At 49.9% G+C, this 15,472-nt stretch overlaps 1 protein-coding gene across 6 annotated transcripts in view; it reads left to right on the forward strand.

Moving 5' to 3' along the window:
- glra2 (glycine receptor, alpha 2) overlaps window positions 1–15,472 on the forward strand; it is a 298,279-nt gene that overhangs the window by 73,975 nt on the left and 208,832 nt on the right. The window contains exons 2-3 of one of the 6 annotated variants that reach the window (XM_072514118.1): window positions 2,688–2,755; window positions 2,849–2,916. The exons of 1 other annotated variant lie outside the window; for it this stretch is intronic. In XM_072514118.1, the coding sequence (XP_072370219.1) occupies window positions 2,707–2,755; window positions 2,849–2,916 (117 nt within the window). In that variant the 5' untranslated portion in view covers window positions 2,688–2,706. The remainder of the gene's footprint in view (window positions 1–2,687; window positions 2,756–2,848; window positions 2,917–15,472) is intronic. 4 more of the 6 variants (XM_072514122.1, XM_072514116.1, XM_072514117.1 and 1 more) reach the window with 4 other exon arrangements.

Here is a 15,472-nt window from a genome sequence, read left to right on the forward strand (position 1 = left end):
TCACACTTCGGCCTTCATGTTGAAGACATTTGTATTCCTAAATGCAAATTTACTTTTCTTTTTAACTCTTGATTTCTTCAAGCAGCAAAAGCTGTAAAATAACAGAAAGAAATGGGGCCAGCATGTGAGGCAGAAGGACAGTTGATAAATGCACAGGGTAACACTGGGAGGGAGGACTTTCACAGATTTCCTTGACTTTAAAGTGCTCCATATGCTGTTGACTCATTTGGTCGGGTATCAACATTGATGCCAAGGCCACGCTCCTTTTGCACAATATATCAGCCCTTGGAGAAGATAAACAAAGTTACAATTGGTTCTTTACAGTATATCAGGTAAATAAAAAAATAGCACAGCTGATCTTTAGTTGTATTGCATTTGTGTAAAACATATTTTAACTATGCATCATATTCTTATAGAGTGGGACTATTTTTACACCATGTTCAAAATAAACATGTTTGAACAAAAAGCTTCAACTCCAAAAGCTAGCCCATAATTTTGAAAATTATCAGCACGGTCTGTTTGTATCTTTCTCTGCCGACAAATCCTGACAGATCTTTAACATGGGTCTTAAGATTCCTTAATTTGCTATCAGAGCAAATCCCGAGATATGCTAACCTTTTGATTCTTGGCTTAAAAACTTTTTTACTGTGATTGAACACAAACATTATAAAATTCTATCAAACATGTCAAAGATAAAAAAATTGACATTTATTTAATAAACATTTTTTACAATGCTTTGTGGTCACCTCCATAATTGACAAATTTGCACATTAGACAAAATATATTCACAACAGATTATTTGCACTGACCAGAAATTAACTATTTAGACTTGTGCAACAATGTCACAGAACATTGTACTCACTAAGTAAAATCATAGTCTCATGAATCTGCTCTTTATAAACAGGTTCCAGTTTAAAAAGAGTGCACAGACAGAATTTATTATTCAAGTGGTTTCAGGAGTATGAATTAAATGAGATTAGAGATGACTGCAGAAAATATTGCGTTCACTTACTGATTTCCAGCATTTTATGCTTTTCGCTCTGTTCATAGACATTTGAGTAAAATTGCAATATTACAACATTTGAATAATTCATTGCACTTCCTCACATCATATTGAGTATAGTGAATAATATTCATTATTAAAATGTTAAAGGCTTATGCATGTTTCAAAGACTAATTATCCAGCCATTAATGTACCAAATGCTCAAGCAGTATAGAGAGACCATCTGATGGATGTTTCTTAAATAGGAGACTATGAAGCTTTGCTGATGTGTACTGCAGTTAAAATTAGCTTGTGTCCTGGAATAGGAAACTTAAAAGAGTTGTATATATTAGTTACGTGCCCCATATTCCAGCACATAAACTTGCTGGCGGGCTTCTACAAGCTTTATTTTTACTGTTCTAATTTTTCCTTATTTTTCTTCTCATACTGGCTTATGTTAGTGCCCTAAGGGGCCGGTTAGCTCAGTTGGCTGGTTTTGTGATGCGGAGCAACACCAACAACGTGGGTTCGATTCCCAAACCGGCTGAGGGTATTCATGAAGGCCCTGCCTTCTCAACCTCACCCGAGGTGACTCAGGTTAAATCACTGCCAGTTAGCTCTCAAAGGGGGAGAGCAGTCTCTGGTACGGTGGTTATATTTACATGTTGGTGTCCTATCTTCTTCGGCCTCATGTGGCCTCATTTCTATATTTAGTTTGACGATGTTTACATCTCTGACATCACCAAAAGGACAAATTATTTTAATGAGCACAAAAAAAGGATTGGGCCTTCTTAAGCTAATTAACAAAAGCTTTGCCTGATGTAACATCACATTATTCAGGTTGGGAAGACCTCAGGTCAGTTATCCATCTGGGCAGCTTGTTTTTACCTCGGGTCCGGACACAGGTGGAGGATTACTGTCATCAGGGCATTTAACCTCTCTTTCACTGCTCTAAATAGTCAGCAATCAGAAATGGAAAGCCAGTCATAATTCCCCCAACTCCTGACAAGTATGTGTGAGGAAAGGATTGGTTCAACTGCTACACTCTCTTTCCGTGGCGATGCTCACTCTTATATCTCACAAATGTAGATGGATAGAGGTTCAAGAGTGTAGCTGGAAACCACAGAATTGTGTCTCCAAATGACTACATACCTTGAAGAAAGGGGGAAATTGAGCTGTGGTGAGGTGGAGGTTGTGATAGAAAGGAAATCAAATGGATAATGAAACATATATGGTGAGAAGAAAGAAAAAGTGCATCACCTGCGTGGGTAGAAATACGTCTTGGCTGATGGTGCTAAACTAGTGATAGGCCCCAGGTCACTGTCCATGTGGAGTTTGCACATTCTCCTCGTGTCTGCGTGGGTCTCTCACCCCCACAACCCAAAGAAATGTGTATGGTAGGTGAATTGGCCATGCTCAATTGCCCCTTAAATGGAAAAAAAGAATTGGGTACTCTAAATTATATATTTTTTAAATTTTCCATTATACATCCTGCCTGATGTTCAGCTCCATTAAAGTTAATATAACCAGCTGCTTATTCTATGCTGCCTGTTTCGCACTGGCACCAAAGACAAATTTTTACCACACTTTTGTTTGGAATGTTTGGTTATGTTTCCTCACATATCAAAGAATGTCATCATGGCATCTCCCATGTGTACTTTCACTGCTCCAACTTGTATTGCAACATTGTCCTTGCATTTCACAGGTCCTCCAGTAAACGTTACATGCAATATTTTTATCAACAGTTTCGGCTCTGTCACGGAGACCACAATGGTAAGTGCTGATGGCCACGGTCAAATAACTTGATGTCTTGTACGGTAGCAGCTTGTCAATTTTCTTTCTTTTGTTTTATCGTTCAAATTGCAGGTCCTCCTGTTAATGTTACATGCAACATATTTATCAACAGCTTTGGTTCAATAGCAGAAACTACAATGGTGAGTGGGACTGAATATTGAGGCCATCTTGTAATATATTGCTTAGTTTGCCAGCCTACCACCAGGGCTTTTACCAACCAGCTGATTAGAACCAAACCAAATCACTTGTGTCAGCTGCTATTTCCTAACCTGTGAATCATTGCGCGCCCAACCACTGCTCCAACTCAAACTATCAGAAATAAACACTTTTCGAAAATATAAAACCCCATAATATATTCTTTGTAAAATTCAGCATTCACATTGTGGAAAGGTGAGTGTGCCACCATTCTGTTGAAATGGACATTCTCCATTTGTTAAAAATACAAATATGAATAGTAAATCACACAAAACCAAACACCAACATTTTCAGAGCCTCTCAATGGCTGAAAAGCTATAAAAACTGCCATTTATCAAGCAGAAATCAGCATTAAAAAATGGGAATCCGAAGAAAATGCGAAATTTACACCGCATCCCTTTTTGCAATTCCTCTTTATGTATGGACATAGAAATTTTTTTAATCGCTTAAAGTATCTTCAGGAAACACAATTCAGAACTGGCGTTGATACAGGAAAGTTATAGGATTCGGGGCGGGATTCTCTAATCCCGTGGCAGAGTGTCCACGGCATCTACAGGGGTCCAGAACGGCACTGGAGTGGTTCATGCCGCTCCAGCTGCCGATCCCGGAGTGAACTGGGCGCCGCGGGATCCGCACATGCGCAGTGGTGCCGGCAGCAACACGCGCATGCACAGTGGCTTCCTTCAACGTGCCGGCCCCGAAGCAACATGGCGTAGGGCTACAGGGGCCAGCACGTAGGAAAGGAGGCCCCCAGCCAGAGAGGCTGGCCCGCCAATCGGTGGATCCCGATCGTGGGCCAGGCCACATCGGAGGCCCCCCCCGGGATCGGACCCCCCTCCCCCCCCTCACAGGCCACCTCCTGACCCTTACACGCCGAGGTCCCGCCGGCTGAGAGCAGGTGTGGATGGCGCCGGCGAGACTCGGCGTTTTCACGACGGCCGCTTGGCCCATCCCGGGCCGAGAATCGGCGGACCGGCCGCGTAGAGCGGCCCCCGACCGGCGCCGCGCCAACCACGCCGGTGTTGGCGCGGCATGGCGCGATACGTGCCGGTCGCGGGGATTTGTCCGGCCCCCGGCTGAGAGAATCCCGCCCTCGGTCTTTTGCTTGCTTGGGCGGTATGGAGGGTGCCCTCTCATTGAACACAAAGTGATTTGTGAGGCAATGCAGAACCTGTGTTGAGATTGAAGAAATTTGGCATTGAGTGGTAACAGCTATTTATGCCCAAGTTTCCTTGATGTTTTGCACAGAAGACAAGCATGTACGTACCCTGTTGCATTGCTGAAATATTTCAGGAAATTCCGGCCATTATTGTAAAGGTGCACGTATTTGAGAGCTGGAAATAATGCTTTCTGAAGATTAATATATGAGCACTTATCTGTGTGCACACTAATCCCACACACAGCATAATTTTGTTAATTAAATTCCTTTGTGCAATATTTTAATGGAAGCGATTTGTTTTAAATAGATTAACACCTCCCTTAAAAATCACAGGCCTAAGGATTCCATGGCAACACATTAAGCAGGGATATGTTAATCTTCTTGGAATGGTAAATCCTGAGGAGATTAGATTTTAGAAGGGGAACAGATTATTGCTGTAACATAATTTCTTAAGTTTTAAAAACAGCAAGTGTTCAGGAGGCAGTCTCAATCACTGACCAAAGGACAACTAAGAATGGGTAATAAATTCTAGCATTGTTGGCTCTGCCGTATCCCAGAATGAAAAAAAATATATATTTTTAAAATATAAATTTAGAGTACCCAATTCATTTTTTCAATTAAGGGCCAATTTAGCGTGGCCAATGCACATAATCTGCACATTTGATTTGGATTGTGGGGGTGAAACCCATGCAAACACGGGCAGAATGTTCAAACTCCACACGGACAGTGACCTTGAGCCAGGATCGAACCTGGGACCTCAGTGCCGTGAGGCAGCAGTGCTAACCACTGTGTCACCGTGCTGCCAATAAAAAATATTTTAATTAACAGTATTGAGGTAAGCATTTCTTGAGAGATGTTTTACTATCAGCAAACGTCCTGTTCAAACAGCTAACAAATTTAAACTTCATTCAATGTGCTAACGTTAAGGATTTATTCTAAAATAAACGGATAATACAAGCATAAAATAATGCACAAGGAATGTACCATGGATCCTGATATGTCAAATAATTATTGTTATATATCCCAGTTACATTTTGTTGAGACAGAGGAATATCTGAATTACACAGATTTTAAATTTGTTGATAAAAACTTCCAACTTTATTTTCGGCATTAGATTTAAGATGTAATGTTCTGTTCCATAAATAATGGCGCAATTCACCTGAAAATTTGTAAGCCTGGTTCCAGGTGTATTCTCAGCATTCTCGGCGGCTAGAGCACCGAGAAACATCTCGTCATTCAACGGCACTTGCCGTTTATTTTGGCCTCAGGAGTTTCTCTCCGCGAGGCCGTGGATTTCGTGCTGGTGAGCTAAAGGGCTCCTCAAAAGACCAGGGCACCATTTAGTCTGGCTTCCCCAATCTTTCCAGCTCCCTTTCAAGCTGCACCCCCCCCCCCGCCCCACACCCCCATTTCCAAGATCAGTCAATGTTGGAGGGCCCCCGGGAACCTCCCTCACCTGGTAAACCCACCCTACTCTGGCACTCACAATCTGGCTTCCAGGCATCCTGGCACTGCCAACCTAGCATTTTCCCAACCAGCCTGGCAAGGTGCCCAGGTGCCAAGAGGAGCAACAGGGTGCCATCCTGCCCCCGAGGTTCTCCAATGCTCTGGAAGACCCCTCACCCCAAGGCGCTGTTACAACTGGTCCTTGTTTGGGTGGGCCAGTACCAAACTGCGCCCTGACGAGGTCTCCCAGGTGCGACCATTGAGTACTGGGTGCCAGGAGAATATCATGAATGTGTAAATAAATGAGCCTTATGTTGATCTGGGGCATGACCCAGTGAGGGCAGGATCCAGATCGCGACATTATGCGAGATTACGTTGTATCTCGCGAGACGTTTCGAGCATCGTAAATCTCTAGAGAGGCCTCTGGAGATTCAACAGCCTCATCCCAACACAAAGTCAGGCATGACGAGGCCGCTGAATTAGCATCCAATATTTCACCTGCAGTCCAGGGAATCAGACAAGAATATCAACTAATAATACTCATTCTTTAGAGAGCTGAAGAAGTGCTTCACTATAAAACAGTTAAGGGCTCACAGCAATACAATGTGCACAGTACAACAGTGGCAGCCTCAGTTTAATGGAATTTAAGTTATTAGAGGAGCGAGCCTCAGACTGCTGTGGGAGGTTGCACTGGCCCTTAGGTTGTCAATCTCCAACACACTCCTGCTGCCTTCCAAAGAGACCCACCTGAATTGACCCCACCCATCACGATTGATCCCTCCATTCTTCCCACTCCGAATGATCCCCCCTCTCCGCCCACCAAAATTGACTCCCCCACTCCACCCCCACCGAATGACCTACACCCCAGGATGAATGCCCCCTCTTCCCGCCAGCATTCCCCCTTCTCATCCCATTACCCATCATCCCTCAGATTACCCCTCCCCCACTTCTCACTTATTCCCCCCCTTCGAGTATGGATCGACCTTGTCCTGTAATTGCCACTGCCTGGTTCTGCATCCAACTAGAAGTCAAAGGGCGGAATTTTCTGATTTGTTTCCAAAGTGCCAGCTCGAGCGGGAAAAGCACAGGAAAAGCACAGTGTTGCCCATTTGGCTGCACTGCTAGCTCTTCCCTTAAATCGGTTTCGGGAAAAAAAGTAGAAGGACAAGTTCCACGACATCATGATGGAGGGGCAGGCACGAGCAACTTATTAAAAGATCAGGTCGCCCTCTTTTTTAAATGGACCCCAATTTAATTTTTTTTTAAAAGGAACACTCTTTGGAGCCCCCTTGGCATTGCCAAGGAACAGAGCCAGGGCACTGTCCAAGCATCATGCTCTCCCCTAGGGTATGCACTTACTTTTACGCCTCTAGTGGGTTCTGTTCGGCAGCTGAATTACTAAAGGGGGACCTTTAGTAATTCATCTTGACTTTACAGTTGGGATACCAGCTACGTCATTGGTGGGATGGTGGGCACAATGGAGTGGGTAAATCCTGCCAGCGTAAAAGCCATTTTGGATCTCCCGCTCAATTCGCGCTGCACCCCCCCCCCCCCCTCCCCCACCCCCACAAAAGATGTGTGGAAATTTCCCCCCATATCATAGAATCCCTACAGTGCTGAAGGAGGCCACTCGGCCCATCAAGTCTGCACTGGCCTGTGGAAAGAACTTAATCCCGCACCTTTATTCTACCCTGTAACTCCACCTAATCGTTTGGACACTAAGGGGCAATTTATCATGGCCAATCCACCTAACCTGCACATCTTTGGACTGTGTTTGTCATACAGACTAGCTTCCAGGCAGGGAACTATTTAATTCTCATGCAGGAGAGCTCCATAGCATGCGGGCAATCCTGACCCATAGGTTCCTGTGCCTTCCCCACTGCGCCCACCTTCTAGTGGGTCAGGTAAGTTAGAGTCTAGGGCTAAATATATACTAAATTGATTTAACTTTCTAAATACTAAATTCCCACTTTTCTGCGTTACTCACTGTTCATTCAAATGACTGGCTGTTTCATGCGTTTTTGTGCAAGTGATGAGCTGTTATCAGGAGCAGACTGGAATTACAGGGCGGAAAATTCATTCTCTGCACAGACATACCTTGATGCACCAGGACAGGTGGTACCTCTGCAGCCCACATAGTGTTCTTCAATGATACCAATGAAGAAGGTTGTGCAAGTAGTGGCCCACAGTGCTGGTGGCCCCTGGGGAAGCTACACCAGTCTACATTGTGTCCACATTGTTTGATGGAAGCTGAAAGTTGAATTTGTACCTCTTGGCTGTCTTGAGAGATTATTTTAAACTGCTGCTCAACATGCTGTACGTTAATGACCAGAAAATGTAATTTGCATACCTTCCTTCCGACCTACAAAATTTAAAAATGCTTTGAAAAAGAAAAACAAATCATTTTCCTCATTTCCCAACAGTATCTCGAGTACTTCATTACCCAGCCTTCAGTACTTTGAAGCTTGTTCCCATCTCCTCGTCTTGTGTTTTTTTCCCTCCAAGCTTAACCTGCGGTGTCACATGTTCCAACTTGATCATAAAAGCCGAGGGAGCTACGCAAATTCCAAATCTAATCCTTTTATGCAGTCACCACGTGTCAGCTGCACCCAGTTGAGCACCTCATCCTGCACTCAGATTGTCATCCACACTCTTAATCCTGCCCAGGCATCCTCGCCCCTAAATTTTGCGAGCCCCTCTCTGAATAACCAGGTGCAAAAATTTCACAAAACACGCTGCAATCAGGGAAAATGGCGGTATAGTGGTATTGTCACTGTATTAGTAGTCCAGACTCCCACGGTAATTAATGCTCTGGAGACCGGAATCCCACTGTGACAGATGGTAGAATCTGAATTCAATAAAAAAATCTGGGATTTAAAATCTAGCAACTTAAAAAGTCAATTGTTGTAAAAGCCCATCTGGTTCACTGTGGTAGTCACCACTGGTGGCATATTATATGTATTACGGCACTGCCCGCATATTAAGGGTACAACGGTAAATCCCTGCCTGCTGGCTCTGCTCAGCAGGCGGCGTATAAAAGTGTGTGCTCTCCGATACTGCAGCCATTCTGGTTCCAGCTACAGGAGGCACAACATCTTGCTCAATAAAGCCTCGATTGTTCCACCATTCTCGTCTCGTAGTAATTGACTGCATTAATTTATTGAGCAAGGTTTTTTAAACGATGGATCTCCGCATCAAGCCTGATTGCCTGCAACTGAGCCCTCAAGCAGCCAACGCTACGTCCGCCTTTGACCACTGGCTAGCCTGCTTCGGAAGCTACCTCAGGACAGCCGCTGAAGAACCCTCGGACTCGCAGAAGCTCCAAGTCCTCTATTCATGGGTGAGCCCTGACATTTTTCCCGTCATCCTGGATGCGCCCACCTACTCCGAAGTGATGGAGCTCCTGAAGGGACATAACGTTCGACCAGTAAATCAAGTATACGCCAGGCACCTCCTGGCCACGAGACAGCAACACCCCGGGGAGTCTCTGGACAATTTCTGGCGTGCCCTGCACATCCTAGGTAGTAACTGTGACTGCCAGGCAGTTTCGGCAGTCCAGCACACCGAACCTTTAATTAGAGACGCTTACGTCACGGGCATGAAGTCTGCGTACGTCCGCCAGCGGCTACTGGAAGGGGGTACACTCGATCTTGCGGGAACTAGGCAGCCTATCCCCCCTCACGGTCTGTGGCCTCACGACTCTCAACGTCGATCCACCTTCCCTGTTTGTGAACCTCACCCCGGATTGCAAACCCGTCGCCACTAGGAGCAGATGGTACAGAGCCCAGGACAATACCTTCATCAGGTCGGAGGTCCAACGGCTTCTGGGGGAAGGGGTCAGAGGCCCTGGAGAGCTCAAGTGGTGGTAGTGAAGTCTGGGGAGAAGCACAGGATGGTCATTGACTACAATCAGACCATCAATCGGTACACACAGCTCGACGCGTACCTCCACCCACGCATATCTGACATGGTCAATCAGATTGCGCAGTATCGAGTCTTTTCCACAGTGGACTTGAAGTCCGCCTACCACCAGCTCCCCATCCGCCCGGAGGACCGCCAATACACTGCGTTCGAAGCAGATGGCCACCTCTATCACTTCCTTAGGGTTTCCTTCGGCGTCACTAATGGGGTCTTGGTCTTCCAGCGAGAGATGGACCGAATGGTTGTGGGGTAGTCACCACTGTTGTATTGGATAGACTGCATATGAGGGTATTACGGCAAGGCCCCTGTACTACAGGTACGGGGGTAGATCCCTGCCACTAGGTGGAGTATATATGTGTGGGCTCTCCGAGCTGCAGCCATTTCGGCAGCAGCTGCGGGAGGCTCCACATCTCTGCATAATAAAGCCTCGATTACTCTCTACTCTCGTCTTAATTGATAGTGCATCAATTTATTACGCAGAGATTTTACAACGATGGATCTCCGCATCAAGCCGGATCGCCTGCAGCTGCATCCTCAAGCAGACAACGCCAAGTCGGCCTTCGCACATTGGCTATTTGGATCTGCGACAGACCCACCGTCAGAGGCACAGAAGCTCCAGATCCTTTACACGCAGCTGAGCTCCGATATCTTTCCCCTCATCCGGGACGCACCGACCTACGATGAGGCCATGGCGCTACTGAAGGAGAACTACACTCAGCAGACTAACAAAATCTACGCCAGGCACCTCCTGTCCACGCGGCATCAACTCCCCGGTGAGTCTGTGGAAGATTTCTGGCCTGCCCTGCACGTCCTGGTGAGAGACTATGATTGCCAGGCCATTTCGGTCGCTGAACATTCTGACCTGCTACTTAGAGACGCGTTCGTTACGGGCATAAAGTCGGCTACATCCACCAGCGCCTCTTAGAAGGGGCCACGCATGACCTCGCAGCGACCAAGAAACTAGCGCTCTCGCTCAGTCGCCTCACGCAATATACAGGCATACGTCCCCGACCGCACGGCCCACCCTCCTAGACATTGTGGACCCCACCAGCGAACACCCCACCGTGGACCCCATCAGCGACCTCCCCCAGCCAACCCCAGGCCTGCGCCGTGCGGCAGCCAACCAACCCCGGGGGACCCAAGTGCTACTTCTGTGGACACTCAAAACACCCCCGGCAGCGCTGCCAGCACGGACTGCACTCTGCAAGGCCTGCGGGAAGAAAGGACATTTCGCTGCTGTGTGCCAGGCCCGCTCGGTCGCCGCTATTGTCCCAGCACCCCACGTGCGACCCGCAGGCGCCGCCATCTTCCTCGCCTCAGACCGCGTGCGGCCCGTGGTGCAGCCATCTTACTCGCCTCAACACGTGCGGCCCGTGGGTGCCACCATCTTGCCTGCCTCAGGACACGGGCGGCCCGTGGGCGCCGCCATCTTCCCCGCCTCAGGACCCCTGCTCGTCGGGCACCTCATCGGACTGCTCATCGCTTGCAACCGCCGCTGACCAGCCACGTCTGGCGTTCATCACGATCACGCACAACCTCACGACTGCGTTGACGACAGTGAAGGTCGACGGGTGATGCACGATCAATTGCACTGAGACAAGAGTTGAATACAACTGAGGCTTTATTACACTAAGATGTGTGGCCTCCTACAGCAGCTGGCGAAATGGCTGCTGTATAGAGAGCACGCATATTTATACTCCGCCTACTGGGCGGAGCCAGCAGGCAGGGACGACCGCCGTACCTGTAGTACAGGGCCTTACCACACACCTCCTAATATATACAACAGAGGTGATCATCACATTCACCCACTGTTAAAATGGAGTCCGGCAGGGGTGGTGGAGAACTATATGCAGAGCAAGTTTAATATACAGAAGCGAAAAAAAATATTTCTTTCTGAAGTCCAGTACAAGGTGGTTTGATAGTCCCGAACCAATTATAGATTTAGCCGGTCCGGGGCCTTGATGTGGCGGTAGGAGCGACACAGTGGTGGCGGCGGTTCCGGTGTTGGTCTGGTCCTCGGTGACTCCGGGAGCTTGCCGAAATCCTCTTCTTCCTCAGGCGTGGGCAGGGGGAGGACCTAGGCCGGAGGGGTGTGTGTGTGGAACCTGCTGGTGCCAGGTCCCTGAGGGAGACAGTATCCTGGCGGCCGTCGGGGTACGCTACGTAGGCATACTGGGGGTAGCGTGGAGTAACTGCACACTTTCAACCAACAGGTCCGCCTTTTGGAGTCGGACGTGGCTATGGAGGAGTACGGGTCCTGGAGCTGCGAGCCAAGCCGGGAGCGACACCAGGTGGGCATCCTGGGGAAGGCAAAGAGACGTTCATGGGGTGTGTCATTAGTGGCGGTGCATAGTAGCGACCGAATGGAGTGCAGTGCATCGGGGAGGACCTCCTGCCAGCGGGAGGCCTGGTGATTTCTGGACCGTAGGGCCAGTTGGACGGCCCTCCAGACCGTTCCGTTCTCCCTCTCCACCTGCCCGTTTCCCGGGGGTTATGGCTGGTCGTCCTGCTAGAGGCAATACCTCTGCTGAGCAGGAACTGACGCAGCTCATCACTCATAAAATGAGGATCCCCAGTCACTGTGGGTGTAGGCGGGGAAGCCGAACAGCATGAAGATTGTGATGAGGGCTTTGATGACGGTGGCAGACGTCATAGCGGGGCATTGGATGGCGAAGGGGAATCTGGAGTATTCATCGACCACACTGAGGAAATACGTGTTATGGTCGGTGGAGGGGAGGGGCCCTTTGAAATCCACGCTGAGGTGTTCAAAGGGGCGGGAGGCCTTCACCAGGCGCGCGCGGTCCGGCCGGTAGAAGTGCGGTTTGCACTCCGCACAGACCTGGCAGTCCCTGTGATTGCCTTGCATTCCTCGACGGAGTAGGGGAGATTGCGGGCCTTTATGAAATGGTACAAGCGTGTGACTCCCGGGTGACTAAGATTATCGTGTAGGGTCCAGAGTCGGGCCACCTGTGTGCTGGCACATGTATCTCGGGATAGGGCATCTGGGGGTTCCTTGAGCTTGCCGGGGCGATACAAAATCTCGTAGTTGTAGGTGGAGAGCTCAATCCGCCACCTCAAGATTTTATCATTTTTGATCTTACCCCGCTGTGTGTTATTGAACATGAAGGCTACCAACCATTGGTTAGTGAGGAGAGTGAATCTCCTGCCGGCCAGGTAATGCCTCCAATGCCGCACAGCTTCAACGATGGCTTGGGCCTCTTTCTCGAAGGAGGAGTGCCGAATTTCAGAGGCATGAAGGGTGCGGGAAAAGAATGCCACGGGCCTGCCTGGCTGATTGAGTGTGGCGGCTAGGGCGACGTGTGATGCGTCGCTCTCCACTTGAAAGGGCAGCGTCTCGTCTACTGCGTGCATCGCGGCCTTGGCGATAATCGGCTCTAATACTGTTGAAGGCATATTGAGCCTTGGCCGTCAGGGGGGAAAGGGTGGACTGGATGAGTGGGCGGGCCTTGTCCACGTAGTTTGGTACCCACTGGGCGTAGTATGAAAAGAACCCCAGGCAGCGTTTGAGGGCCTTGAGGCAGTGGGGAACGGGGAGCTCCATGAGGGGGCGCATGCGGTCGGGATCGGGCCCCAGTACTCCGTTCTGGACCACATAGCCGAGGATGGCTAAGCGGTTGGTGCTGAACACGCACTTCTCCTCGTTATAGGTGAGGTTTAGGAGAATGGCGGTGTGGAGAAATTTGGCAAGATTAGCATCGTGGCCCTGCTGATCGTGGCATTGTCTAGGTACGGGAAGGTGGCCCGCAACCCGTACCAGTCGACCAATCGGTCCATCTCCCTTTGGAAGACCGAGACCCCGTTGGTGATGCCGAAGGGAACCCTGAGAAAATGGTAGAGGCGGCCATCTGCCTTGAAAGCAGTGTATGGGCGGTCCGCCTTACGGATGGGGAGCTGGTGGTAGGCGGATGAGGTCTACAGTTGAGAAGATCCGGTGCTGTATCAGATTGACCATATCAGATATGCGTGGGAGGGGGTACGCGTCGAGCTGTGTGTACCTCTTGACGGTCTGGCTGTAGTCCACGACCATTCTGTGATTCTCCTTAGTTTTCACCACTACCAGTTGGGCTCTCCAGGGGCTGTTGCTGGCCTTGATGATCCTTCCCGAAGCAGCCACTGGACCTCGGACCTGATGAAGGTCCTGCCCTGGGTGCTGTACCGTCTGCTCCTGGTGGCGATGGGTTTGCAATCCGGGGTTAGGTTTACGAATAGGGAAGGTGGGTCGACCTTTAGGGTCGCGAGGCCGCACTCAGTAAGGGGTGGTAGGGGCCCGCCAAATTTCAAGGTTAGGCTCTAGAGGTGAAGTCCAGGCCGAGTAGCAGGGAAGCGCAGAGGCTGGAGATGACGTAGAGGCGGAAGCCACTGAATTCTACGCCCTGGACCGTGAGTGTGACTATACAGTACACCCGGATCGCCACGGAGTGGGATCCGGAGGCCAGGGAGATTCTTTGATTGGTGGGTTGGACCGCAAGGGAGCTGCGCCTTACCGTATCAGGATGGATGAAACTTTCGGTGCTCCCGGAGTCCAGCAGACTGGAGACCTCATGCCCATCGATCTTCACGCTTGTTGAGGCGGTGGCTAGATTGTGCGGGCGAGATTGGTCGAGCGTGACCGAGGCGAGTCGTGGCTGGCCGTCACTGGTGTCGAACGATGGGGTGCCCGGGGGGGGTGGGGGGGGGGGGGGCACGGGTCCTGGAACAATGGTGGTGCCCATGTGCCGTGGGGAAGACAAGATGGTGGCACCTGATGATCTTTGGGTGGACAAGATGGCGGTGCCCACTGGCCGCACGTGGTCCGAGAAGGGGAAGATGGCGGCGCCCACTGGCTGCGCGTGGTCTGAGGGGGAGAAGATGGCGGCGCCCACTGGCCGCGTGCGGTCTGGGGAGGTGAAGATGGCGGCGCCCATTGTCCGTATACAAGGGGGGGGTCAGGGCAATAGCGGCGACTGAGCGGGCCTGGCACACCGCAGCAAAGTGCCCCTTCTTGCTGTAGGCCTTGCAAATGGTGGTGCGGGCCAGGCAGTGTTGTTGGGGGTGTTTCTGGTGCCCGCAGAAGTAACATCGGGGCCCCCCGGCGTTGGCTGGCTGGCACGTGGCACAGGCGTATTGACTGGGTCTGGTCCCCGGTGGGCCGGCCCTCTGCGGAGTCCACGATGTGTAGGAGGGGTGGGTCGCACAGCTTCGGGTGTAGGTCTGAATATTGCGCGAGGCGACCATCATCGATAGCGGCAGTTTTTTTGTTGCTGCGAGGTCGAGAGTGGCCCCCTCTAAAAGTCGCTGGTGTATGAGGTCTGACCCTATCCCCGGAACGAAGGCGTCCCGCATGAGGAGGTTCAAATATTCCGTGCCCGTGACGGCCTGACAGTCACAGTCTCTGACCAGAGGAATTAAAGCACGCCAGAAATCTTCTACGGACTCACCAGGGAGTTGACTGCGAGTAGGGAGTACGTGTCTAGTGAACAGCGTGTTCGTCTGCTGGGCGTAATTCTCTTTCAGTAGCGCCATGGCATCGTCGTAGTTCGGCGCGTCCTGGAGAAGAGGAAAGATGTTGGAGCTCAGCCGCGAGGAGTATCTGGATCTTCTGAGCTTCCGGGATTGGGTCTGGTGCAGACCAGATGTAAGCTTCGAAACAAGCTAGCCAGTGTTGAAAGTCCTTTTTGGCGTCGCTTGATTGCGGATCCAGCTGCAGGCGATCCGGCTTGATGCGGAGGTCCATCTTCTGAAAATCTTAGAGTAATAAATTGATGCACGATCAATTGAACAGAGACAAGAGTTGAATACAACTGAGGCTTTATTACACTAAGATGTGTGACCTCCTACAGCAGCTGGCGAAATGGCTGCTGTATAGGGAGCACACATATTTATACTCCACCTACTGGGCGGAGTCAGCAGGCAGGGACTACCCCCGTACCTGTAGTACAGGGCCTTACCACACATCTCCTAATATATACATCAGT

The sequence above is a fragment of the Scyliorhinus torazame genome, chromosome 8 (assembly GCF_047496885.1).
Source record: "Scyliorhinus torazame isolate Kashiwa2021f chromosome 8, sScyTor2.1, whole genome shotgun sequence".
NCBI classification, from domain to species: domain Eukaryota; kingdom Metazoa; phylum Chordata; class Chondrichthyes; order Carcharhiniformes; family Scyliorhinidae; genus Scyliorhinus; species Scyliorhinus torazame.